This window comes from Orbicella faveolata, unplaced genomic scaffold, assembly GCF_042242905.1.
Source record: "Orbicella faveolata isolate gen_17 unplaced genomic scaffold, um_ofav_v1 contig_4, whole genome shotgun sequence".
Taxonomy (NCBI): domain Eukaryota; kingdom Metazoa; phylum Cnidaria; class Anthozoa; order Scleractinia; family Merulinidae; genus Orbicella; species Orbicella faveolata.
This window is the reverse complement of record NW_028301569.1, coordinates 12,636,458-12,663,969: the sequence shown is the minus strand read 5'-3', so window position 1 is coordinate 12,663,969 and position 27,512 is coordinate 12,636,458. Positions and strand designations below refer to the sequence as shown.

Below are 27,512 nucleotides of genomic sequence, written 5' to 3'. Positions count from 1 at the left end.
ACTGTTGGTCAATCATTTGCAAACTTTTTGAGTAGTTGGAGTATAGTTGCACTGTAAAATACAATGGACTATTTTGTTATACTGGTACATAATAAATTACGTACTAATTTGTAAATGTTTGTGTCCAGGATGCAACAGAAGATGAAGTGAAACCTATGGAAGTGTTACAGTACCATTTCACTGGCTGGCCAGACCATGGTGCTCCAGATGTTGGTTGTGAATATCCTGCATTGGACTTCATTCTGAAGTCAGCAGCTGCCAATCAAGATGGGACTGGTCCCGTTATTGTTCACTGCAGGTGAGTATCAGCCAAAAAATGCATTTTTAGAGGTTATTGCTCGGCCAACTTATCTATTTCTCCCTTATGGCTGGCTTTTGCAAGCATGTTAGTCATCTGTCGGTGAGGTATTGGTGTGTATCATTGTGAATCCTATTGTTCTCCAGTTTCCTCCTCAAATGGTGGCTATTTTGTCTAACATGTTGTCAGCTAGTGCGAAAAACATAACAAAGAATTTAATTGGTTTAGCAGCCTTTTTATTGCAACATTGTGAGTCGCCTATTTTCAAATAACTAATTTAACCAATCTTGTGTACTACAGGCCCTCGTGGTCAAGTGTCAACCGATCGCAGCAATCGATATTCAAGCGACATCTCAGCAGAGCCCCGGCAGATGCATATCGGCCATCGCTTGGTCGGTTGATAGTCTGTCTACAGAATCTAATTTTCTTAGACACGCCTTCGAGCGTTGATTGATATTAGCGGTGATCACACATTCAATATGTTGGCCAACGCTTGAATCAGTCACTTCCTTTTGGCTGGCTTTTGGGGCATGTTGGTCGTTTGTCGGTGATATGTTGGTGTGTATCGTATTGTGAATCATATTCTTATCCAGTTTTCCTCCTCAAATGGCGGCTATTTTGTCTAATATGCCATCAACTAGTGTGAAAAGCATAACAAGGAGTTCTTCCTTTGAAGGTCTCTGGGTTTCATAACCAGTCCCCTCTACAAACTATGGCTGGTGTGAGATAAAACCCAACGAGATCGGGCGAACTATTTTTTGTAGAGTTTACCGCACATTTATTAGAGAGAAACCTCAAGGTTCTATTTTTGATAGGGCTTATTTTTGCACAGTATATAGATGAGGTAAATTTGTGAATTAGGATAGTCAGTGATTCAGGACGATTGAAAAGATTGAGGATGATGGAGAGAAACGTTTGAGGAGTTTAAAAACCTATGAACGTGAGGCTGAAAACGGAGAAAAGTCAGCTAAGCGTCGGTATAGTATTGGCTGAGCGTCCCGTGTGGTGCCACTATATTTTCATGAGTGTCTACAGTCTACAGTCCAGCTGTCACACTAAGGAGCATGTCGGAGACGGTCGGCACTTGACTGGCTTTTGACTGTTGTTGGTCGAGTGTTGACCAAGTATCGCTCAATATGGGGACCAACTGTCGAACAAGTGTCAACCATGCAAGATGTCGATCAAGTGTGAATCGCTGCTGGATTTGGTGGACAGTTGACTGCGGTGCCCTTGGTACACTTAATCCGTTAGAACTTGTGCCATGTGTGACCGACCATCTCAATACAGTAAGACGGTTTCAATTTTGAGATTGATAAAAGAGATAAATCTATCTGGCCAAAACAAAAATGTATTGGAGCAAAACAGGGCAATGCGTTTCCTTTGGATAAGGCTTAGGTAAAACAAATCAAATCAGAGTAAAGCTTGATGTTTCTGTTATATTCGATGGTCCTTGCACGCAACGCATGAAATTTTGTTTGAGCTAGGTTACTACTTTCTAGGGATCTTAACTTTCAGAACTTCGGTGTATTGTACGTGTAAAATAACAGGAGTATACTGTATAAGCAATACCTTGTTTGGCGCGGACATTATTTGTTCTGAGAAGCAAGCAGTTTTCCCAGAGAACATTGAGGAAACCTGCGAGCTTGACTCAATATGAACTCACGAGGTTTTATTTTCGTTTCAGTGCCGGTGTTGGTCGAAGTGGGGCATACATTGTTATTCACAGCATGGTGAAACGAATGCATGAGACTGGTGATATAAATATTTTTGATTTTGTCGCTCAGATACGTCAACAAAGGAATCATCTTGTACAGGAAGAGGTTAGTGCATGATGGTACAAAAAGTTATCTCCGACATCACTGGCGAGATGATGGCCATGACTGTTGTTCTCTTTACTGCATTGGCTGCTTATTGTTTGTAGGAACTAAACGGTAAATGTTCTTTTATCCTTGTTTGTTTTAGTGTCAGTACATTTTTGTCCATGATGCTTTACAACACTACATTGACAGTGACTTGAGGCTGTCAATCCCAATAGATGAACTTAAAGGCTCTGTACAGAAGCTGAGAAAAAACCTTTCAAATAAAAGCAAACTTGAAGTCGAATTTGAGGTGAGTTTTGTTTGGTACATTTAAGTTATCTCTAATGATAGTTATCACTAAACTTGCCCCTGCTTTCTTTTATTTCTCATGATTGAAAACAACTGCACATTATTGTATGAACTAAAACTTTTATTTCTTGTTTTTTTTTGTTAACTACATCACCCATAACGTTCCTATAACTTAAGCATCTTATCGTGGATATTATCCAAACAATCAACTACGTAAACTTAACCAACACTTTCTATTTAACTCATTCTATTCCAGACAATTTTAAAGAACAAATTTGACACATGATATTCTTTACAGAATATCTCACTAAGCATTTACAGCAGAGCAGTGTACCATGTCCCGTTTGAAAGGACGCAAAAAGTACTTCTAGAAAAAAAAATGTTGCCTTCATGGAGACTAATATTTCTTTTACGAAAAGTTCACTCAGCAAGACTTAGGAAAAAAGGTTACCCGATACGCCTATACGCGCCTAGTTCGGTCAAATGGAAATTTTTTAAGCCCCTAATATATTTATGCCCATTTCTTCATACACGCGCGGACTACTAGGGTGCCTCCGCAGGCTCTCCGGCTCTGGGACCCTTTCTCGAAGATCCCGAAACGTTTTCACACCCGGAAAGCCATAGCAAAATCTAAAATCTTATGATTACAGAGCTGTTCTTTACACATATTCTTAATATGAACAGAGGTTCTCTTCTTTCAAGAAATTTCACGCGTACTCACCTCTTTGTTTTTAGATACAGATTAACTAATACTGGCTTTGCAGGCCCGAAAAGTTTCCGGGGCTTTCGAGAAACGGGCCCCTGGCTGGGGGGCTGTGGGGGCAATATTGAATAAAGTAATAGTTGCATTTAAATTACAACATAAACTAAGGTTGTAACACTCGATAAATTATAATAGTTATTAAAATTAACACTTATGAAGTATTATCCTTTCTTTTTTCAGAACTTGAATGCGATTCAAGTGAGACACTACAACTTAAAACAAGCTAAACGTGGTTGCAACATAGGAAAGAATCGATCAGTGGATTATATTCCCGGTAGAACTATAAACATGTGATTAAGCAAGAAATCATTTAGGAGATTTAGTTTAAAAGTTGTAAATAGTAAACAAAACTCAACTTAGCACCGAGGAAGGGCTAGGCCCGAAACTTCTACTAAAAAAATTGAGTTTAATTTGGCACTGAATTATTACTACTTACAACTTCTGAACTGTTTACTGTGCCACGCAGCTACTGGTCCTTTTGGATTACAAATATTTATTTCAATCATTTAGTTGTCCCATTATACTGGTCTGTTCATTCATGTGGCGGTCCATTGATTTGTGGATTTAATTCCAGGTAGAACTATAAACATGTGATTAAGCAAGCAATCATTTAGGATATTTTGTTAAATTTTGTAAATAGTAAACGAAACTCAACTTAGCACCGAGAAAGGGCTAGGCCCGAAACGTCGGCTAAAAATATTGTGTTTAATGTGCCACTGAATTATTACTACTTACAACTTCTGGACTGTTTACTGTGCCACGCAGCTACTGGTCCTTTTGGATTACAAATATTTATTTCAATCTTGTAGTTTTCCCATTATACCGGTCTGTTCATTCATGTGGCGGTCCATTGATCTGTCCAGCGGTCCGTCAATCAGTCGGTTAGTCAGTAAGTTGGTCCGTGCATAACTCCGCTTGTCAGCCAATAAGGTAGACAATAAGGTATTCATTTATAAAGATTAAATTGCTTAGAAGCGTTTTATTGTTTAATACTTAATTGATGATAAGTTTTTCCATTATGTGTTCATCCATTTTAAGCTGACAGTGCCAGGGTGGAACTGTATCCTCGCCCAAGAGAGGAGGGGTCGGATTATATCAATGCTACGTACCTTGCGGTAAGAATTGGGCCTTCTTTACTTGATAACTACATGGAATTCTGTCTCAAATTTGCCCTTCGATTATACTTTGTGTATACTGTCAGCCTGTGTTTAGCTATCTCCAATTTGTTAAGTTACCAGAGTTCTATCCTGTCAATTTCTGTTAAGTTGATCAGCAAATTGTGCGTTATTTTCAAACCGTAGAACCGTAGATTGTCAAATTATGGGAACGGTTAGTCTATAATAGCACTCGGCGTTTTCTTTCTTATTTAGGGATTCTGGAAGTCCCAAGCTTACATAGCTACTCAGTATCCTTTAGAAGAGACTACACAAGACTTTTGGAGGATGGTTTGGCAGGAAAACTGTCGTTCACTTGTCATGCTGCTTAGTAAAGCGGAGCTAGAACAGGTAATACCTTCCCCCGGCAGAGGGTTCACTGTCACATTATGATCTGTTCTCTTTCTCAAAAAAGCATCGTAATCTATGTACTACATTCTCATCCAACCAGCTTCAACTAAAACGTTTTTTTCTTTCAGGATTACTATCATAGTTATCTTCCACGTGCGTATGAAACATGCAGGTTCGGTGATTATGAAGTAACTATAGATTCCGAGAATACCCGGGGTGATATTGTGGTCAGAGAGCTAAGAATGGTCTCCATAAAGGTACACCATCTACAATTATACGTTGTGTCCTGTGCAACTACAGACTTAGTGAAAGTAGTGTTAATTGGAACCCTGTAGGTAAGCAAATATTTTAGAAGAAGTCCATTCAAATCTGACTTGTTATATTTGTTATAAGGACCCAAGTGAGTACAGAAATCTACAACATTTTCATTTTCTTCACTGGCCTGAAGATGGAGCTCCGTGGTCCGGTCAAACCATTCTGCAGCTTATCTGTAAAGTGGACAGCTGGGAGAAAGAAGTGCAGGTTCACGCTAAGCCCTATGAGGTTATTGGTCCAATTGTAGTGCACTGCAAGTAAGTTAGATTGGTCGCTTTGCGCGTTGTTTGAACGCACTGTTAAATGAAAATTATTTTAAGTAGAAATCTTCCATGAGGAGACTGCAAAATTGGGTGGAGTGTCTCATTATGTGAGACATTGATGTATCCTCTATATGTAAACAGACGCCGTCCTTAAGGTGGCACTCAGCTGTGAGTGATTGAGATTGTCTCATTATGTCCATACAAGCACAGTGCACAAAGGAGATAGTACTATAAGTAGATGTTTACCGTAACTAGACGCCTCCCAGAAGCCGTCAACTCCAATAGGAAACACCAGACACCTAAATAAGCAAACATACACAATGATAGCTGTTGAAAACCGTGGTTATTTTTCTGTCACCTTCAAACGTATATCTCCATGTTAAGCTGCTCATTAGTTACCTACCCATTTTGTCGATTAAGTTGTGAATGTGTTTGTGGTCACAGTGTTGTTGCTTAATCACCTTCCTTTTTAGTTCAGTTCAACAACATTCATGTGAAACGCTCGATATAAACAGTTATGGTTATTGTTCTTCACAGTTATGGAGTTGGGCGCACAGGTGTCTACTGTCTGCTGCACACAATGTTCCATCAGATAAGACGTGAGAAAAGTGTTTCCATCTATCAAACAGCTCGCCTCTACAATCATCAGAGACCGCATTGCATATTAACCAAGGTTTGTAATGCCAACTTACTAGACGGAACAGGCGGATTGGTGTTTGATATTTTTGCTGTATAGCGGGATCGGGAGTTAGTAGCGGTGAGGGTCTCCCGTTACGTTTCTTGCCAAGAAAATGTCCAAAATGTTTCGCTTGTCCCAAGGCCTTGTAGCAATTGATTTTGACAATTTACTTAGGAGAGAAACTTATCAGTTGTAGGCACATGGAAATTAAGTTGAATTAATGTACCTGAAATCTTCTTGTTGTTTTATACTGATGGTGCAGTTCTACAGAAATCTGTTGAATTCGCGACAATTATCACACTGATCGCGGTTGGCGTGATTACTTAGCAGTAACTGCTACTTTATTGACAAGGGTAATGAAAAACCCATGTTTTTTCTTTCGTAAAGGAGCAGTACGAGTTCTGTTACGATACACTGGTGGAATATATTGAAGCAGACTGCTCGCTACATCTTGTGTGATCAGATACCAGACGTCACTGAATACATCCCAGAGCACTGGAATCAAAAGTGGCATTAAAAGTGACGCAAGGATTAACAGCTCGTGTCACCTCTCGTCAGTTTTCACGAACTTCATCATAGTTGTTGCATAATGAACCAAGTATTGTCCTTTGCAGTCCTTGTCTCTTCATGCAGTCTTTCCGTGAAATTTAAGTGAAGTAGTTGTTAGGTGTTGTCCCGTAAATAGAAAGGCGTATGAACCTTTCAAGGCCTAGTTGTGATTATCATATAATTTCTCCTTAATTTCAATTTTTTATAACCAACGGAGAGGTAGCAAGAATATACAAAATCGTCAACTACAGGTGTAGGAGCTGATAACTTAGAAAATGTGGTCTCTAAAAGTACAGTAAGGTGATAGTCTTTACGTATAACTACTAGCGATCATCAAGGAAAATTGTTATTATAAACATAGGGCTGAATGGTTGAACTTTCTTTAGATTGTAGTTTAACTTGAAATTGGATAAGTAGAATATTTGCGTCAAGCAACGCTTTGCTCTCCGTAGTTTGTAAAACAGAACAATCTCTGATGAAATTTGAGGATTAGGTGAGCCTGTGATTGAGGTTTCTTGGCCATCGTAGTTGCTAGGTAACAACTGCGGCTGGAAGCAGCACAGATAGTGGACTATCCTCGTAAGTTATTCGTTTTTTATTTTGATAGGTACAAATTGATCAGACCCTTTCTGGGCTTTTTGTACGAGCATTGTCACTGCGGATGAACTTGTTTCAGTTAACGCAGACACTGCGTTTTAAAAATTTTGCCTGCGTAACAATATAGAGTAATAAGAAATGTCTTTCAAGAAGCATTTGATGGAAAATATTATTCAAGATTAGCATAAAATTGGAGTGTTCAATAGTATTAGTAAAAGCGTTAGCTGAAAGCTGGAATATAATTTTGATAATACAAAGATGATGATAATCTATAACGATAAATAGTGATTGTAGTTTATGGTTTGAACTGCTGTTGAATAGTCTTGATCTTCTTTACGCCACATCGTTCTGTTTTATTAATTGTAAAGTATATTTTGAAGTTAGTTTCTTGGCCACTATGATTGATCTGTTTGCTGTCAAATTTGCTCGTTGTTTCAGTAATGTTTATTCATTTCAGACAGCTTTACTGACATCTTTCGGTTGGTTTTCCAAATATCTCTATCAAGCAAAGGGCAATGGGCTAAATCGTGGAGGAAAAAAAACTAATTGGTCGAATTACATACAGCTGCGATAAAATTGGTACCTTGTCAGTTTTGCCTGTGTTTCATACTTGGGAAATTAGGCATCTCATGTTGCAATCAATTGTTAAATTTCGTTTTCTAGTTATTTTTATTTGCCGTAGGGTACAGTTAGTATTTGGCATACAAGTGTAGCATTATTACGGTCATGATTGACTACTAATATTGTAAAATTGTGTAAATAATTTGACAATGGTTTACTATTGTCTGCTTAGTGACTGAATAAAATTATCTCAACATTGTAAAGTATTATGGGAAGTCTGGTTGTCCCGCGGAGCTGCCCATGGGATTCGGGGAGAGGGGGGAGGCTTTTCTACTCACTGTTCTCTGGGTTAGGTATATTTCACAAGGTGTTGCAAGCAGTGATCCCCGTAAATCTCAGTCATATACTAATGCAGCGGATGCGTACTACCCCCACTCCCCCCCCCCCCCCGCCTCTTCCCCCGCCTTCCCCCGATAGATTTTTCAATGTTAGGAATGCTAGTCTAACATTTCCCCCGGATTAGACAAGTCAGCACCAAATTGGAACAAAACTTGTGAGCAAACTATTCTTTCAGTACCTGCTTTGAGTATTCCCTAAGACTTTCTTTTCCGACCGTATTAATTCCCAACTAGTCAGGGCCTGGGAAGGGGTCGGGGGTGGTGTGAGTAGAATCAAACTTGTAACCAGACTCTTGTGAGAAAAACGACGACCTTGTTGGAGTGAAGTGAAGAGTAGACGTTTTCCTACGCAACAAAATATCGATTTTCTTCGGTGATGGCGCCAATTCTTGCTTACTGGGACATTCGAGGGGTGAGTTGATTCAAGGCTTGGTTTCTCTACTTGGTTTGTCTAAAACCCCTGGATAGATTCTACGTGTCGATCGTATGTGAGCCCGGTACGAACCCTTGAAGTCTTCGCGTTTATTCTAAGTGGTATGAGAGCTTTTAATTATAATTTGTTTTTGCGTTCTATTTAATAGCTTGCTGAACCGATTCGCCTTTTACTTAACTACACTGAGACAGAGTTTAAGGATGAGCGGTATGAAATTGGTGACGGTAAGGAGTGAGGTTGTTTAACACAAGCCCAGCATGCAAGATTCACTTGTCTCGCAACGATTTGATCATGTTTAATTTGCATGAAATGTCAGCGGGTGCAGTGCCAAAACTTGCGAAAACCATTGCATTCATACCGTAATGAAGTTCCTGCAATGCTGCAAGGGACAGTTTATAGGAGGAAACGTTGTCTTTGGTATAGGTATTGGGTATATATTGGGGTACTTAAGGTCATTCCACTGAAATAGAACCTGCACTGAGACTTCTGTGAAACTTTGCCTATTGATTGTTTATATTACAGGAACTTAAATTTTGAAATAAAAATGAGGGGTCCCCATGTTCGTTTAGGAGCAACAGCACCTTGTTTATACCCAAATAAATCCTTATAATAGCACCATGATTGTGGTCACGATTGCTTGCTAAATTCACGTTTCCGACTATTGCTTTTTGTTCTACACTGAGAATTGGTCCATATTTATTTTACACAAAGAAATTTATTACTCAATTCAAAAAAAGAGAAGAAAATGATAGGTCACTATACTCGTTTGCGAGAAAATGACAATTTACCTCTATGGCGAGGTCCAGCTGTAAAGAAAAAACCGCCATTTTTTAATGCACGCGCGCTAATTACGCGGGAAATTATGCACAGTAGGGATGCGCAATGCAATACTGGGGAATAACCTCAACAATTATTCCACCACAGGCAGCCCAAGCTCACGAGCCGAGGAGTTATAATTTTTTTTATCTTTTTTTGTTACTTTTTTGCGAACCTTCAGCGAAATGAGACATGTATGGCCGACATATACTATTACATAATGACTGTGGTTGAATACGCAAAAGTCACTCTCGTCTTGCAGCATATGGAGGTGTCATTGGTTGTTGACAAATCAATGCTAATCGATGCTGACTACCCCGGTTGGGCTAATTATAGTTATCCAATGTACTATGCGAACCATGAACCGTGAAGCAATCTCAAAATAAATGTTTCCTTAGGGAAGGCATGGTGGACGGAATTGCATAGTGAGTGAACTGATGATCTCTTCTTTGATTTTACTGAGGAACAGAGTTGGCAGGGTTATTTTCAGTGGGTTTATTCGCTTCAAGTGGTGGGCACTCCTGAAATGAGTGTCCAGCCTTTTTTTATTTTTGCAGTGGAAACCCACACAGCAATAACTCACCGAAATGATGTCAGATCTACATCTATATCCACATCTAAATTTATTTTAAAAGTTGGTAAAATGATTAAGACATTGCACCAGCTAAATTATAAAAGTTTGTCATAAAATATATAAATAAATAAATAAATAACTAAATAAATTAACTCTGATAATACATATATAAAAATGTACCAGCCCGAGGAGCTGGCAAACAACAAAGAATACAACACAGCAACAGGGTAAGTAGATTTTGTCCACAAAATGATAAGGATGATTGACTTTTAATGCAAAACCATTGTGTTCCCATAAAAACTTTTATAAATTCAAACCGTTGTAACACAACACCTCCATATGCTGCAAGGTAAGAGTCATGTTTCGCATATTCAAACTCGGTCGTTAGGTAATAGTATATGTCGGTTATATATGTCGCGTTTTGCTGAACGTTCACATAAAAGTTAAAACAAAAAAGATAAAAAGATGATAACTCCAGGCATCGTGGGCTTGGGCCACCTGTGATTCCATGAGTGCATTTCAGGCCTGAACGGTCTTTCTCCACTGTTCAAATATATAATCTTTCATATATTCATTTGCATTCTTCTCTATCTGCGGGTATATTATGAACTCACAATGTGACCAGCTCCCAGTTGGCCTGATAGCTCAGTTGGTAGAGTACTGCACTGATATACCAACAACAATATCAATATCTACATGTACGATATCATAGAGGTCATAGGTTTGAATCTCGTTCAGGCCTGAATTTTTTTCAGACTATAATTTCACAGCTGCTTAAATTGTGTATATAACTGCAATGATCGTCTAATATGTCTTCACTTTGAATGTGTGATGAACCTTGGTGAAAGGTGACTTGTTTGGGGGGGGGGGGGGATGAGGGGAGAGGAGTTGGGTAGGGTAGGGTTAGGGTTAACCCTTCCACTCGAGACAACTCTTCCCCACATTGACATGTATTCAAAATCCTACACATTATAACCATAACACATTAATGAACAGAAGATAGCATTGTATTGTGCAAATGTAGGATACACTTAGTTTTGTCTAACTCTTATACTTAATTTTGTTTGGTTAAGTCTCATTCTGTTCATAACTTCTGTTTGTCAGTGCAAAGGATGATATGAAAGATATTGCATGCTTAAGTATGGGCAATAGGATATAAGGAGTGTCTTCTAATTGTACATATTGGAGTAATGATGCAACTATTACGGCTTCCTGACCATGTCACCCAGACAAAAAGTAAATTAGCATTATATGATTGTTGATTTTTTTATTGATTTTTGAGAAGTTCAACAAACATATTTGAAAAGTATTTGCTGGACAATGTTGTTCTTGAAAGGTGTGAAAATACCTTTTGATCTTGGCACTAAATTTGTGCTAACTACTTTAATTAAGGTCCTGATTATAAGGCAGAATCCTGGACTTCAGTCAAGTACACTTTGGGGCTGGATTTCCCTAACGTAAGTGGCTACTGTTATCATACCTATAGGTAGCAGTTACATGTACAAGGTACATGTAGTTGTGCAAGTTTTTACTGTCTGCTCAAGTGCTGGTAGGTACAGCATTATTTGCAACAACCATACAGCAACTTACGGTGGCTCCATAGGGTAATCATTTATGGCGTTGCACAGACAAGTGTTATGTTTTGAATGCTATTTTTGCATTCGCTTTCACACCTAGTAGTCTCAAACTTATTACATGTAATAAGCAATGATTACATGGTGTTTTGCTATCATCTCTGTTAAAATTTTGGGATTTATTCTTAAATTATAATGCCCAAACAAAAGTGTTTTTTACTGTTTTTATGGCTTTACTTGTGATTTTCATGAATTTCCTTTGGTGAAATCTTCCAAAATTTTTACATCACATTGCTTCCAGCAGGATATGAATTTTAAATATGAAAAAAGTAGGGTTTGTAAAGGCAGTTTTTTTCAGTATTTTCAAATTTATGTCTTTTACTGCTGTAAAAATCTGGTCTTATAGATTTCCCTGAAAAACAAGCTCCGACTAAAGTAAAATATTTGCTACCAATCTGCCAAATTTTACGGAATTTCACCAAAGGAAACGCGAGAAAATTCACTGTCAGTTTTGCTTTTTGTGCTCATGCCGACGTAATAAAATATTGAGAAACACTGACGTTTTCCTTTGAGCGCACACAGATTACTTCCTCAGCGCTCGCGCGATCGTAAAACTATAGGGAGCCACCTTAAATCAGGGCTGTAGCTTAAGTAACAGGCAAACTGAGGTACTTGCCTCAGTCATTTTTTTGGTCTACTTGAGTCGTCATAAACAACCTTATAACCATGGAAATTGCCTCAGTCATTTTTTCATGGATGTTGCCTCAGTAATAATGTTTCTGGCGTAATTAAAGGCCTTGTAAATGGATGTTTCAGCAAGCCATCAGTTGCTTTATACAGCGTTTCCAAGTTACTATAAACAGGGGCGTAGCCAGGATTTTTCAAAGGGGGGGTCACACTGTGTCAAAGTGAGGGTGCTCACCAGATTGTTATGTCATTTTCACCACCTGTTGTGGGCTGTTTGCTTAAAAAAACGCTTACAAAAGGGGGGTCACAGGCACCCCAGGAGCCCCCTGGCTACGCCCCTGCTAAAAAGGATTACTGTTATCTAGGTATTAAATTATAAAGTGCATCCTGGTTTGATGTATTAATTGTTCAATCTTTAGGTACAATCATGTTAAATAATGGAGTACTCAATAAGATTTAACCTTCTTTATTATATGGCTAGCTCTGTGAACAGGCAAGATGAATCAAATCCTGCGCTGTGATTGGCTACCTGAACAGGCAAGATGGAGCTATCTTGCCTGCTTGGGACTACGCACCGTGTCCCGCAAGAAATGTCCCCGAAAGCCACATAATAAATCCTTTATTGACCAAGCTTGTTCGGTCAAGATGGCTGGATATTGGCCTGGTTCTTTTTTTGCGAGTTTATGGACCTCCACTCCGTCTCAGTCCATAAACACACAAAAAAAGAACTTGGCCAATATCCAGCCATCTTGACCTCACACTTAGTCAATAACCCATACATATAACATAGTGAGTTGTACTTGAAGGAGATGATTGTCTGGGTTGTTAATTTGTTTATCTTTGATATTCATTGACAGCTTCCTTATTACATTGATGGGGATGTCAAGATAACTCAAAGTAATGCAGTAAGTGATAATCTCCTGTAACATAATGTTTTGAGATAGATGAGTAATACTAAGAGAGACCTCAGATTAGTATTGATCTGATATCATTAATGCTTTTGTCTTTGAACTTTCCAGATAATGCGTCATATTGCAAGAAAACATGACTTGTGTAAGTGTCTCAATCAATGTGTTGTCTCTTGTGTAATCTGGGACCATAGTGAATGGCTTGAGTTAAGACAACTGGATAGAGCTGCTGCATCTGTATGTCAACATTTTCCTCTAGGATAGTAGAGTCTGTAGACCCTTTTCATAAATGGCTGCCAATTATAAATTCTTTTGTAACTATTAAAATAAGCCTTACTAACCTTGTTTTTAGGTTGATAGATATTCAAAATAATTTTTTCTCTCAAACGAGGGTAGAGAGGCTAACTTAAATGCGTATAAAAGTTTTTTTAATTTGCAGCTATTTATGAAAAGGGTCTATTAGACATGTCTTTTTGTTCACCCAATGGAGGTTTCTCAAGAAATGGGGGTATGTACTAACAATTCATAATAATTACTTTTTTAAATTTTACATTGCAGTGTAATCCTCAATATCCACAATTATTTTAAAAGCGTGTTTGTTGAAGGTTTGACTTGAAAACATTTATTGCAAAAATATGAATTGCCATAGTATTACTAATGATTGTTTATGTCTAACTAGTTGGCTCAACTGAGGAACAGAATATAAGAATGGATGTTGCAGAAAATCAGGTGAGGATTCTAATGTTTTTAGCCACCCGATCAAAAAACCATTGAGAGCGCTGCTGGTTGAACTGGTTGAAATACATCTTTTTCTTAACCATTCAGTCGCAAACTCTCTTCACTGAATGTGAAGTTATATACATCAGAAAAAAAAATGCAATTTTATTTGTGTTTGTGGAGAAGGGATGGCACCATGGTGAAAGCACTTGCCTCCCATTGGTCGATGTGGCCCAGGTCCTCGGCCCAGGTTTGATTCTGGCCTGGTGCCATATGTGGGTTGCATATGTTGTTGATTCTCGCCTTGTTCCAAGGGTTTTTTCTCTGGGTTCTCCAGTTTTCCTTCCTCCACAAAAACCAACATCTCTAAATCCCTAGACCAGGATGGAAGACCTGCATGAAAACCAGCTAAGGTTGATGTGGCTTCCTCTCCAAATATTGTACAACTTTATCCTGCATGGAACATTTAATCCAATTAGAGTCTAAGTATGACCTCTGTCATCAACATCGTGTTAGCATACAACGTTTTGAAACTTATTATATGAAAAACACTGTGTCATACAGAGGATCCATTGTTTGGAATCTTTTAGAACCATCCACTGTCAGCGCTAGAGATGATGCTAAACTAAAAAGGGCAAAAAAGTCTCCCGCCCTCAGAAACTTGAACTTTAGTGAAGAGTCACCGCAAATGGGTCCCCAAATTGACAGCGATTTCATCTTTTATTGATTTTATTCATATCTTTCTTGCATTTTTCAATTTTTTATTGTCCTTTTAACATTTTTTACACAGTACCATAAGCTATATTAGCTTTAAAACCCACCTGTTTGAATAAAAGATGTTGTTGTTATTTTATTATTACCATTATCATTATTATTAGTATTATTATTATTACTATTAAATAAATAAATATTATTATTATTGTTTTACGTGTTGTTTTTTTTCAACTACTTAGTTTGTATTTCCGTAATTAGTGAACTTGCTGGTGCATCTTGACAAATTTTATATGTTGTATATTGTTGTTACTGCTGGTGATCCTTTGTGAGAATTTTGAAATTCTTAGGAAATATGTGGACGCAAGCTTAAGAGTGTACATTTTGGAAAGCTCATGATTTGAATTAGAAAAAAACGATATTTAACACTCAAACAGACGCTATTCGTGCAAAATATTTTATTATACATTTCCATGATTGATTTACATTGAATATGTATTTATTCACACTTCCATTTCTGTGTATATATTATATGTTACTTAGGTTAATAATATTATTGTTTTATATTCAACAATAATGTTGGCATGAGTTCATTGAAATGTCATGTACCATTTTTATCATTAATTTTTCTTTTAAAATGTTTATAAAAGTCGATCCTTATAAGAACTTGTTTTTGATTTGTTTTGCTTGATGTGTGTCAAAAAAATAACCAGCTGTCTGCTTGAAAATTATGTGAACAGTGATACAATTTCCAATTATATTAATAAATGAATATTCTCTGTATTCATAGCTTATGGATGTTCGTAACAAGTTTGTTGGACTTTGCTATAATCCAGACTTCGTAAGTGTGTCATGCTCTTGAGTATGCAGTCATTGTGACCATATTCCTTCCTTTAGATCAAAGGCCAGTGTTACACTATTTTAGGAAAGGGTGTTTAGAACACAAAGCAGTATATTGAGTTCTTTCCTGCACAGATCTTACTTGAAATAAGCTTGATTTGTGAACTTATGTCCTTCTTTAACTTGAAATGTGCAGATAATAGCCACTGTTTGACTCAGATTATTGTCCAGTTCCTAACTCTAGCCCTTGGTCACTTTTGTTGCTCAAAAAGGGAAATCACTAAATCTTCAGAATGTATTTTGTTAGTCTCTCAATTAATAAATTATCTTATTTTAATCTGGACATAAACTGTTGCCTTATGTACCACCAGGTTTAAATGGTTGAGTTATTTTTGATACCCAGAAGCATTAAGCTATGTTTGTAATCGTTATAATAATTATTATAGCTATTATTAATAATGTTGTTGGAGCTGTCCTTAATTTTGCCACTCTTGTAAACAACTAGTTCCCCAGTACGACTGTCCTCTACCCTGCAAGCAGTTGGTTTCCCCTATTAAATGAGAGAGAAACCACTGCGAACAACTGTCTGCTTTTCTACCGAGCGTGCACAAGTTTGTTGTTAGCCCCATGTGATGTATTTGACATCAGTTCCATTTGTTCGCTAACAGTGTTTGTACAACACTGGTCAAAAAAAAGCACATTTTTTGCCAAGATCACAAGCAAAAGAACACTCCAGACCTTCGTCACAGTATTATCAAGTTTGTAGTCTAAATCTAAAACCTAAATTTAAGGCTTTCTTTCCTTCTCCCTGCGTGCAGGATGGCTGAGTTCGTTGAACACAATACTTCAAACAACAATACGATTTTAAGTGGGGTAATGCGATCGAAGGCGAATTTGTTAAAGCTGTTTCAAGCGACTGGACGTCATCCTAGAGGAAGAACTTCCAGCGACGTACAGCAGTCTTGAAGAATTATGAAACGTCTTTGAACATCATAACCCAAATCATAGCCGCTTGCAGTGAAGTTGGACTTTGATCGCTACACAGTGGGCTCACTTAAACGCGGCAGTTACGTTGGTGAACGCATGTGGCCGAGCCTAAACCAGCTTTTAAACTAGTTTTACCGGTTCAAAGTTAAATTATTCGTCCATGCATAGCGCTGGACAGTAGTTAACTCAAAGCAACGTACAGTCGCTCACAGTTGTTTCTCCCTCATTCGGCATATGAGAAACCAACTGCTTGCAGGGTAACTGTCCTCCTGAAACGCTGTTCAAATTCCCTGCAGAAGTCTTAAAATAATTGAAAGCACCTGTATGTGACTTTGTTCATTTTTGGGATTACAAATTGGGTATTTCCATACTTTTCAGCTCTAGTATTAGTGATTACCTACCAACATATGATTGTGTATCAGAACTCTATGAACTTTTGCAATAGCATTTTTAAAGATATTTCATTAATAACTACTTATTAACCAAGAGTGAGGTCTTTACGGGAAATCTCAAACTGAGACCTTCCCATATTGACCGAGCAATAACAAAGTCATTGCGGCAAGGCTAAGGTTTGAGATTTTCCCGTAAAGACCAAAAATTTGAGGTTAATAAGTTGTTTTTGTTATATGGCTTTTTGTTTTGTTTTTGCAGGCCTGTAATAATCAGCTTGTGGGTATTACTGGAGAATAATGCCCTAGAGCTAGCCAATCAAAGTGCTTGTTATATTGACTGCAAACACAAGCCATATAATAAAATAATACAAAATAAAATTGTTGAGTTTATCCTTTTGAGTGATTGTTTACTCCCAGTAATAAGAAAAACAGTTCCAGATGAATTTGATGTAATCACCTTTTTTTCAAAGTAATCCCAAAGATCAGGTGACTTGCATGCATGTACCTGAGAGCTTTATAGTTTGATTGATTATCTAATATTCATTGTTATTACCTTTTTTAAAATGATTTTAATTATTGTTTTTTCCCCTGGCAGGAGAATCTAAAAGCTGGCTATATCAAGAGTGTCAAGTCCTCCATTCAACAACTCTCTGACTTTTTGGGAGAAAGGAAGTTTTTGGCTGGAGAAAAGGTACATGAACATCAAAATGTATGTTATTTCAGGTGTTAAGAGTCACCCTTGTAAAATAAGGACCGGGATGTTGGCGGGATCCCGCTGGGATACTGGCGAGATTTTGGCAGACGGGATTTTCATTTCCAGTGGGCAGATCCCGGCAAGATTCTCGCCAGGAAGGGAAATTCCCAGCGGCCAAAATCTTGCAAGGATCATGTCATGAATCTCGCCAAGATTCTTGCAGGGAAGCAAGAATCTCGGTGGTCAAAATCTCAGCACGATCCTGCTGCAAATCTCACCAAGATTCTCACCAGGAAGCAAAAATCCCGGTGACAAAAATCTTGCTGTGATCCTGTCGCAAAACTTGCCAAGATTCTCGCTGAGAAGCAAATTCCCAGCGGCCAAAATCTTGGTACGATCCTACTGTGAAACTTGCCAAGATTCTTGCGGAGAATCAAATTCCTGGCAGCCAAAATATCAGCCTGATCTTGCCGGGAATCTTGCCAAGATTCGCGTCAGGAAGTGAAAATCTTGCTGAGATTCCGAGATACACTGCAGGAATCTTGGCAAGTCATACTGCCACAAATTTCTTTTGGAGCCATCATTATTTAAATAAAGGTTAAAGCTTCCCAGTGTTAACATGTTTAAGAGTAGTTACAGACAAAACTAACTTAATTAAAATGTACACATTTGGCCTTAAGGTGGTTTGATTTAATACTAATTAAAATGTGTTTTAATTAAAGATGTCAGTGATATCAGTGAAACAGAAAAACAGTGTCAATGAGTTAAGAAGAAGAAATTCTACCAAAATTCATGGTGCCAAGTTTGAATTTAAACAGCTGGACTGTTATCCGATCTCTCAGATACCGAGAAAAACAGACTGATAAATGACTCTACTCAAAACAACATGATTTAATTAATCAACTAACAAAAAATTTAGTCACAGTTGTTTGGTTCGCAAAAAAAGATAAAATGCTTTAATAAGCTCATGTACACAAATTGGCATGAGACACTTAAGCTTAAAAGAGATGTGAATATTTTGTGCTCACTTTACACTTTGTGATACCTGCATGTAACAAAATTTTTAGTCAAAGAAAATCATTACAGAAATTAAAGCAACGAAAGGGAAACTGACCTTTCACTTGACAAGCAAAGAAGAAGATAACATGATGTACCAAACTTAATCTGTTGAGGCCGTGAAGAAGTAAATTCGCATTCGTAGTTTTCATGATTGACATTTCAAGCCCTGTCAAGTCAAAACTTAGTCTGATAATAATCACTGCCCATTATAAGCATTAACAAGTACAACTTCACCCCAGTGTGAATGGCTTTCATTTAAATTTTTACCTTCATCCGAAGCTCAGATTTTGCACTTTGTTAAAAATTGTTCAGGTTACACAAATCCATCAAGGCTAGCCTGACGAAGTCTTCGTGAAATTCCTCGCACGACCAATGTCCATGCTTTGACCCTCAAACAGCTGGTTTGCAATTTACAGCAACTTCAACAAAGCAGCTTTTCCCTACAGAAAGGTCCTTACTGAAGCTTCGAAGTAATCAAACCAGGCAAACAAACAATTTTCCAGATTTTTCTGATGTGGATTTTTAGCAGCACTCAGAGCACTCAAACTTTGTCTCCTACTTGCAGGATGGCGTGTGCTATATCCCACGTGATTTTAGTCAGCCAATCGTATTGCTGGGTTAATGACCTTGGCAGGAATATTCCCACAACAAGTTTGCTATTTGTGTGGCATGCAGGAAGATCTTCACAAAAGAGATTTGCCAGATGCTGTCACAAAGAAAATTTTCAAGGCAAAGTGAGCATTTATATTGCAGCCAATTTTCGGAGTTTGCCATCAGAAGATCATCGCTGAGTGATGGTCACTAGAATCCTGAGAAGTAATCCTATCTATGGACATCTAATTAAAATCTTGCAGAAATTTCAAAACAAAGAGGCCACACATATGGAAATCAACAAAGATCTTATTTTTCTCCTATGAAACACATTAGAGCACTCGGCTAGTCGTCGCCATGAAAAGCTCCAGTTTGTCTAGACGCGATCGACATGTTTGCAAATAAATATGCATGGGATTTTGTCTTCACGGCTTGTTTTTGACATGCCAAACTTTTAAGACTGAGTCTTAATAAATAAGCTTATTAAAACTTTAACTAGATATGGTTCACGATAGTTTTAGAGTGACAGTTGCTCCCAGGGTCAACCATGAAGCAGTTTATCTCCACACCAGGTTTAACACACCCTTGCCAGGATTTGTGTTTCGGCCATGAGAATGTACAAGTTCTTGGTGGGAATTCTATGTAATAATTTTTTCTTGGCAAGAATTAAGTTCTTGCTGGGAATACTACCAAGATTTTGCTTCCTAGCAAGATCCTCCTAGATTCCTGGAGCAGATTTTTTTCTTGGTGGGATCCCGGCAAGCACAGATTTGTCAGCCGGATTCTTGCCAAGATGCACTGCAAGAATTTTCCCTGGGAAGGATCCTGCTGGGGAAACTGACCACCTCGGCGGGATCTTAGCAAGTGCCAGGAATCTTGGCGGGATCCCACCGCAATCCCGGTACCTATTTTACAAGTCCAAAATAGTAAAGCAACAACAACAGAAGAGAGTCAAATTTTTAAAGTACACTCCTTCAGTATTATAGTGTTGAATTCTTGTGGAAATTGTTGTTACTTTGTAGTTTTGAATAAGACTTAATGAATAAAGAAAAATCCTATGGAGGGAGTTCATAGCCACCCTAAATTTGGAAAATTTAAGGTTGCTCGGAGCTCCCTCAGTAGAATATTTTTAAACTTTGCAAAACGTTGCATCTTATCATGCATATCACAACTTAATAATAAAAAATGGGGGTCACTGAGTTTGTTTTTTGAGTTATAAGCAGTCAACGCTAAAATCAAGTAATGTTTTTAACAGGTGGTAATGCTATAATGGTAACTTATTATGGTATGAAGATCACCACTATTGGTTCACTAATGGCTGGTCATTATAATTATAATTATTATTATTTGTTAAACAGTGGTGGACTATTATTACAACAAAGTAAAGCTGTTGTAAAGGGGCTGGAAACTGTTGCCAGCCACCTTATTTAATGAACTTTACAGGCCACCCAGAAGTATTCATATGACTTTTTGGATTTAATTTTGCTTTTTCATTTGTACATCATAGATTACCTTTGTTGACTTTATCTTGTACGAAATGATGGATCAACACAGAATTTTTGAGCCCTCTTTACTGGAACCTCATAATAACCTCAAGGTACAAAATAACATTTGTGTTATTTCAAATGCGCTAAGTAGAAAATGAATAGATAGAGTAACTGTGATAGGCTAGATGAGTGTTATTCTGAAAAGAGTTGCTGTTGTTGACTGATGTTTGAAGGACCTTTCAAAGTAAAAGCCATGTTAGTGTCAAATGAAAAGTGTTTGTCAAGAGGTCAATGGTGTTTTTAGTGTGGTTGCTTGAAACTGACTGGTCAGTACTAATTTAGCCATAATGTTACTGACTGTAAGATGTTTAAAACTTGTCAGCAGTGATTGGTCACAGTTTAAGTGAGCTTTATCCATCTATTATTGGTCAATTGAAGTCATTCTGTTTGCAAAGGTTGGATTGAAGACTGAGGGTTTTTTGTTGTTGTGAACAAGTCATTTGTGAGTTGCTGGTAACTGCTGGTATCTGTTGAGAAGCTTTCATTCCAAGTTTGTGTACCATTTTGTACTGTCTTTAAGTTAAGCACCGAGTAGAGTCCCAGTCAGTTCTGTGGTTTGTAAGTTGATGATGGCCAGCAGTGTGATTTTTGACCTCACCATTTCTCATTTCTTGTTTGTGTTCAGCCAATCACATGTTAATTTTTCTGCCTCTCTCTCTGATGTAAGATAAAAATCTTCCACAATCTCATTTCCAAATGATTTTAAGCAGGTCCATGACAAAGGTCTTGTTTTATTTACCATTCTTGGGTTTGGCAAATTCCTCAGTTCAAGTTCCTGACAGCATCTGCACAGTCTTTCCTTACTACATTCAGCTTTCCCAAACCTCAGGTTGATTTATAGAAGATTGAAAGAGAGGGAGAGTAATTTGACTCTTATTCCAGATGGAACACTTCTCACAAAATCTGACTTGAGCTGAATGGAAAATAGCTTGCATGTGCTGTTGGGTAGGCTTCTGGTGGGAAAACGTGGAGGCAGCTAGCGAATAACAGCAAGAAACTTTCATGAATATGATGAATGAATGAATAAATACTTTACTGAACCTCCCCAATGGGGCTTTTCAGGGCTTTCCCATGGGATATTGCAACCTGGGATATCACAGAATACATGTATATATGCAGCAATGTTTTTCTTCAATGCATGGGATAAATCATGCTGTCTTTCTAAATGTTGAACATGCTTTCAAAGAGTCCTATAATTTGAAGATGCACGTATTAATAAGCACCTACCCTACATGGGACCCACTTTAAGGTCTCCACACCTCAGATCTTCCTAAGGACCTGAAAAGGATACACCTAGGAACCCACCTCAGGAGTCATCCCTAATTATTTAGTAATTATAATAATTGTAACAAATTTTCACTCTTTTTCAGGAATTCTTAACTCGGATTGAGGTAACTGTTTAGGATTAGAATTAGTAATATTGAAGATTATTTTCCTGTAATTTTGTTTTTGTTTTTTTGCTATATGTTTGTTGCAAACGTCTTGGCTTCAAGTATTCAATACATAAATCAAAATGGTAGTGTCTACTTGATCATTATTTTCATCAGCTGTTTCCACTCAAAGAATCTATGTTTGAGATTAGTTTAAAATTAGTAAACTAATGCCATTAATTTGACAGTGTGCCACTATTATGAGAGGCTTTCAAAATAAACAATACAAAATAACTTGTGTTAATTTTCACTTCATATGAAAAAAAGTTAGAAATGAACTTTTTTAATTTTGTGATTTGAATGTACTGAAATTAAAAAGTTTAAACCGTTTTGTTCTGTTTTCGTTCTTCAGGAGTTACCTACCATTGCTGCATATATGAAGTCAGACAAGTTCAAGGCCCATCCCATTAATAACAAAATGGCAAAGTTCAAGTAAATTTACAAAGAAGTGGGACGACAAAAGATGTAATGAAGATCTATCATTCTGCTGTCTTGTTAGGTGTTAGGAAAGAAGAATAAATAATGCTGTTACATTCAACACACTTTGTTGAGGTTTCTTTTTTGCCATTTATCAGACAAAAACAACAACAGCAACAATGAACTAATAAAAGATAATGAGATTGCAGCTGGGATAATGGGAAAGCTAATTAGCTGCAATCTGCTTTCTTTGTATTCTTAGCTATTTATCAACTCGAAGCTGATAAAAGCAAATGAACACTGCTTTAGTGTGTAAATGAAACTGGCATTTCAAGCGGTAGCCCTTTGTCAGAGTTAGTCAAAGTCAAGTCTAAGGAAGGGTTCATGCTTGAAACTTCAGCTTCACTAATTTGCTTTGGTGGTATTTTACCTAATTTATCAATTACATATATTGATAAATAGCCAAGTGTTTTGCTTGCCTACTAATAGACACTTTGCATAAATGGCTTCTAAATTTGAATAACAATACTTTATACATCCTAAGCCTTGTGTTCATGTTTCCAGACAAAGGATTTTTCACATGAATGTGATGAGATTTTTGTGATATCCAGAATAATTCTTGACCTTGATTATTCTGGATATCACAAAAACCAAATCTAATAATTGTTTTATTATACCTTGAAAAAGAAATGGAAGTTTTTGCCTCTTCACTGATGGCAAGCAACACAACTTGACATGATTACCCTTAGAAATTTGGCACTGCAGTCATACATGACATGATTACCTGTGACTTTGAGTGTCCTTGACTTGATTATTGTATAATCTGCAGCTAGATGACATCACAGGTGCTGATTTCAAAAATTCACTGTGTGCTTTCAGCCAATCAAAAAAGAGATAGTGAGTTCAATGTATAATAAAAAGTTTTGTTATTCAAATACTGGCGCTATTTATGTGAGGTGTCTATACAGCCTAACATTTTCTTTAGAAACTTACACCTCTGCTTTCTATGTAGCCTCTCTCACAGCCATTGTTTTTACTCCCAGAAAAATTGGACGGATGTGTGCAGCCCACTCCCCAAAACCCTTGCCCTATTTATGACCAAAATCTCTACCTTATTAATGACCTGACCAAAAACTGTTGATACCCTATTTATGACCTGACCCTTAAATCAATACCCTGTTTCAGACCTGCCTTATAATTACCGGTAGTTCCCTATTTCAACTTTTGTTGATGGTCTTACAAACATACCCATATCACGACTAGAGAGCAAAAACCATACCCCTGTTTAAGACCCAAATGGCCATAATTGATACCCTGTTTATGACCAAAACGGCTGAAACATCATACCTTGGGGCCGCACATATCTGTATAGCCCGTATAAGGGAGTATCACCCGGGGCCTGCCGCCACTTTTGAGTCACTTTTCACGGCTCACCATCACTCGCTCCCTAGATCCCTGTAACGCCCACCTCCACTACCACAGAATTGACCGTCGAAGCCTACACGGGGCCTGGGCACAACTACTTCCCGCGCTTTTCCCGCGCTTTTCACCCCCGGCGCGGTTGCCAATTAGCTTCCCAGTCAGGCACGGTGTGTCACAACTAAGTTTTGAGAGATGACAAGAAGGTATAAAATTCATCCTGTTTTGGCCATTTTGACTTTTGGAATCGTTTGAAATGTGACAAGCAATGTCAGTTGTTGTGTTCTTCAGATGAATGGTGTAAATTGGCGGCTGAATGTGGCAAGCTGACCAGTCGACGGATTTTCGTCGTCTTATGTTTTGAGGTAAACGTGCTATTTAAGCTTAAAGCTGCCTTCGCTATATAACGAGTTTTAGAATGTAAATTTGACAAGGAACCACTGTTATCTTAGTGTATATTGCTTTGTGCCTCGTTGTACAAACCTTGAACGATAATATTCGAGCTTACCAAAGCTAAGCTAAGTTCATATTTAATCACAGTAGATTTGATCCGTATTTCTGTGTGAGTTCGCTGCGGGGTAAGTTGAAGCTTATTAAAGCTTACAGTTAAGCTTAACGTAAAGGTGAATAACTTAATGTGAAATATACGAAATATAAGAACCAGGCAATTGCGAGACTTTTCAGTATAATTGAAGTGATGTGATAGTAGGCATTGGTAAATGGACCCCCACCCCCACCCCCCCCCCCCCCCGCCTCCCCACCCGGAACGGTTTGAGGTAACACAGGCATGGATGTACTTGTGAACAGAAAAATAATTATTGTCTGCTGCACTTAGTCACCAAAAAATACTTTGCAAAGCTCAGTTTTAATGAATGTAAAACTGCGACAGGTGATATTTTGGAGTTTGATTAGTCAAGGTAGTATTCACATCGCATTTTTACACAGAAGAAAAAAACTAGACCCAGCTGTAATTTTTTTTATTAACCTGCATATATTACATTACACTTACAGAATACTTACTTTAAAAAGCTTACAATTTACAATACAGTACTAAAATTGACTTATAATTGGCTACATTACTAGCTTATGACTTACAAAATGTTACTTTACACTATCTACGTACAATGTGCCTCATTACTTACTTACAAAGATAATTTACTACATACGACATTACCAACTTACAAAACGTTGCATAACATTACTGAGTTACTTACAATATGCTATATTACATATGTACATCACTTAAAATACCTTATGTTACTTCACTTACCATACATTATGTTACATTACTCACTTACAATACGCTATATTGCTTACTTACAAATGTACGTGATTTACTTGCATTGGGTTACAGAACGAGTTATTTAAACCTTGCAAATGAAATGTGTGACTATGTACTACATGTATTAATTTATGAAACCAGATCACTTCTTTGAAAAGGTATTATGTTTGTCTGACGTAAGGGCTGTAGAACATTCAATTTTCTATTTTGTCATTTACCAGATTTATGTAATCTGCGAACTTAAATTTAACGCTATTTAATGCTTTGCAATAAAGAAAGTACTTACCGATGAGAATAAGGTGGTTTAGGGTTGAACAAGAAGACCAATTATTAAGTACGCTGTAAATGATTTCATTCTTGGAAAGGCTTAAGGTCTTTTTTGAAAAAGACTGACACTATTCAATAAAATTGGACCAGAAAGAACTAGCATAGGGACACAATACAACTGTTTGGTTGACTTTTGTGCACAAGGGACAATGCAGGTCCTCAACCTTCTTCATTTAATACAAAATGCAATTGGTGTAAAGAAAATTGTGAATAATCTTGCATTGGAAGATTGAAAGTTTGATTTCTATAGTCATGAGAAAGGGTAGAGAATATATTTTCTGACATTCTTAATTGACGGTCTTTTCTTAGCTGTTGGAGGAGAAAAATTCTGATGATCAATTAAAGATCTATAAATTATTTGCATGTAAGTTTATCAACAGCAAGTAAATTAACTGTGGCAGCTTGTTCTTCCTGTTTTAGGTATTTTTTCCAGACACTCGATATTGCCAAAGGAAGGCCGTGATATTGTAAAAATTTTATTTTACATTGAATTTTCGTAAGAACTCATTGAATGGCAGAGAACAAGTGTTTCTTTTGTCGAGAAGACTGGATGGTTTATAGATACCGGCTTGATGCCAGCTCCGAAAACATGCGGAGGCTTTGTTAATTTTTGTGAATCGATTATCCCAAGCGATTTGGTTGAGTACGTCTTTCTTTGTTGTAAGGACAACATTATTGAATTCTTGTCAGTGTGAAATCATGTTCTTGTAGAACAAGGATAGCTTTGCACTTAAGTTCAAGTATTTTATGTCATAATTACATTGAAAAAGAAGTATTTTGCCGACACCAGATAGAAAGCCCAGTGGGATTAATTTCCATGGTTGATCGCCTTCAGAGCAAGATGCTTCACCCAACATATTTTCAGTACTTTGTCAAATAATGTGAAATCAATCCTGTTTAGCCCTCCTTTTTTTTACTTTTAATCAGAGTAGATTTTTTGACCTTTGGGTTTTTGTGCTTCCATACATAATCAGAGATCAGCTTTTTAACTTCAGTAGTGAACGTGTCTGGTGTGTTCAGCACACTACAAATGAAAGTTAGTTTTGAAATTGCTGTTGTCTTGGCTACATTGATTCTGCTGTATATGGATATATCTCTTGATGACCAAAGGTATTCTTCTTAGAGGGGTCTAGTCGATCAAGAAAGTTCTTATTGGCTGCGAGTCGTTTGTCATACGAAAAACTAATTTCCAGGGCATAGATTGGGTCTTCACTTAATCTTATATTTAAGAATGTATCTTTTCGATATCGTAATGATCCTAACCACAGCAACTCTCATTTAGATTGATTTATTCAGAACAATTTTCAAACTAAGCAAGTAAATTAAGAAGGTTATTTAGTGACTGAATGTCTCTAAAAACAGTGGTATCATCAGCATACTGCGTAAGTTTTATTGTGGTTCTGTCATCTATTCTGAAGCCTTTTATTTCATCTCTGCTCCTAATGGCATTACCCAGGATTTCTATCCCAATAGTAAACAGGATACCAGACAGAGGACAGCCTTGCCTGACTCCCCTTCCCAAATTAAATTGCTTAGTGGCAAAGGCTTTGTTTGGAATGTAACTTGAAATGTCGCTATATTTTACGTTAATCCATTTCTGCAGTTGAGGACCAAAGTTGAAAGTTTCCAGGCATTTCTGAAGGTAATTCTATTCAAGGAATCAAATGCTTTTTCAAAGTCAGGAAAAACAGCTAATCCCGGGATGTTTTGCGTCTTGGTGAAAGACATAATATCAGTAATAGTTCTGATACTTTCGCCGATATATCTTCCTTTGACGTAGCCTGTTTGGCTTGAATGAATCATTTTAGGTACCGTTAAGTCTCTTTCCATTCTGACTGCAATGGCTTTATTTAAAAGGGAAATCAGCCTCCAGTTTTTTAAATATTCTAAATCTTTATTCGTTTTTGGTATCAAGGAAATAATTCCAAGCTGTTGGGAGATAGATAAATGACCGGGCTCATATACGTGATTAAATTTCCATAAAATGTCCTACTACCTCCCAGAAGAATCAACAAAATTTGATTGTGAACCCGTCAGAACCAGGTGCTAGTGTTGTATTGGAACTTGTTAA

The 27,512-nt window shown here is 37.5% G+C and overlaps 2 protein-coding genes and 1 long non-coding RNA gene across 8 annotated transcripts in view; all 3 read left to right on the top strand.

The window, feature by feature from the left end:
• Window positions 1-7,904, top strand: part of LOC110045114 (receptor-type tyrosine-protein phosphatase epsilon-like) — a 44,866-nt gene extending 36,962 nt beyond the window's left edge. For both annotated transcript variants that reach the window (XM_020750717.2, XM_089275817.1), the window contains 10 exons: window positions 129-298; window positions 1,983-2,118; window positions 2,261-2,407; window positions 3,350-3,443; window positions 4,208-4,284; window positions 4,540-4,674; window positions 4,803-4,931; window positions 5,068-5,246; window positions 5,790-5,925; window positions 6,319-7,904. In XM_020750717.2, coding sequence (XP_020606376.2) covers window positions 129-298; window positions 1,983-2,118; window positions 2,261-2,407; window positions 3,350-3,443; window positions 4,208-4,284; window positions 4,540-4,674; window positions 4,803-4,931; window positions 5,068-5,246; window positions 5,790-5,925; window positions 6,319-6,390 — 1,275 coding nt within the window. In that variant the 3' untranslated portion in view covers window positions 6,391-7,904. The remainder of the gene's footprint in view (window positions 1-128; window positions 299-1,982; window positions 2,119-2,260; window positions 2,408-3,349; window positions 3,444-4,207; window positions 4,285-4,539; window positions 4,675-4,802; window positions 4,932-5,067; window positions 5,247-5,789; window positions 5,926-6,318) is intronic.
• A 411-nt stretch (window positions 7,905-8,315) lies between these two features.
• Window positions 8,316-22,534, top strand: LOC110045115 (glutathione S-transferase Mu 1-like). The gene is made up of 11 exons (XM_020750718.2): window positions 8,316-8,448; window positions 8,618-8,693; window positions 11,252-11,316; window positions 12,978-13,025; window positions 13,140-13,173; window positions 13,708-13,757; window positions 15,247-15,297; window positions 17,271-17,366; window positions 20,527-20,616; window positions 21,937-21,957; window positions 22,349-22,534. Exons 1-11 carry the CDS (start codon window positions 8,413-8,415, stop codon window positions 22,430-22,432), a joined length of 651 nt encoding a protein of 216 aa, XP_020606377.2. The 5' UTR covers window positions 8,316-8,412; the 3' UTR covers window positions 22,433-22,534.
• Window positions 22,535-23,942: 1,408 nt separating this feature from the next.
• LOC110045104 (uncharacterized) overlaps window positions 23,943-27,512 on the top strand; it is a 112,087-nt gene continuing 108,517 nt past the window's right edge. For all 5 annotated transcript variants that reach the window (XR_016203059.1, XR_016203058.1, XR_016203057.1 and 2 more), the window contains exons 1-2: window positions 23,943-24,038; window positions 24,124-24,197. This is a non-coding gene — a long non-coding RNA (uncharacterized LOC110045104). The remainder of the gene's footprint in view (window positions 24,039-24,123; window positions 24,198-27,512) is intronic.

Bases quoted from the DNA above. Each gene is read 5' to 3' on its own strand.
- LOC110045115 (XM_020750718.2), top strand. From the start codon at position 8,413: ATGGCGCCAATTCTTGCTTACTGGGACATTCGAGGG. The intron at 8,449-8,617 runs GTGAGTTGATTC...TCTATTTAATAG, and splicing joins CTTACTGGGACATTCGAGGG to CTTGCTGAACCGATTCGCCT. The intron at 11,317-12,977 runs GTAAGTGGCTAC...ATTCATTGACAG, and splicing joins TGGGGCTGGATTTCCCTAAC to CTTCCTTATTACATTGATGG.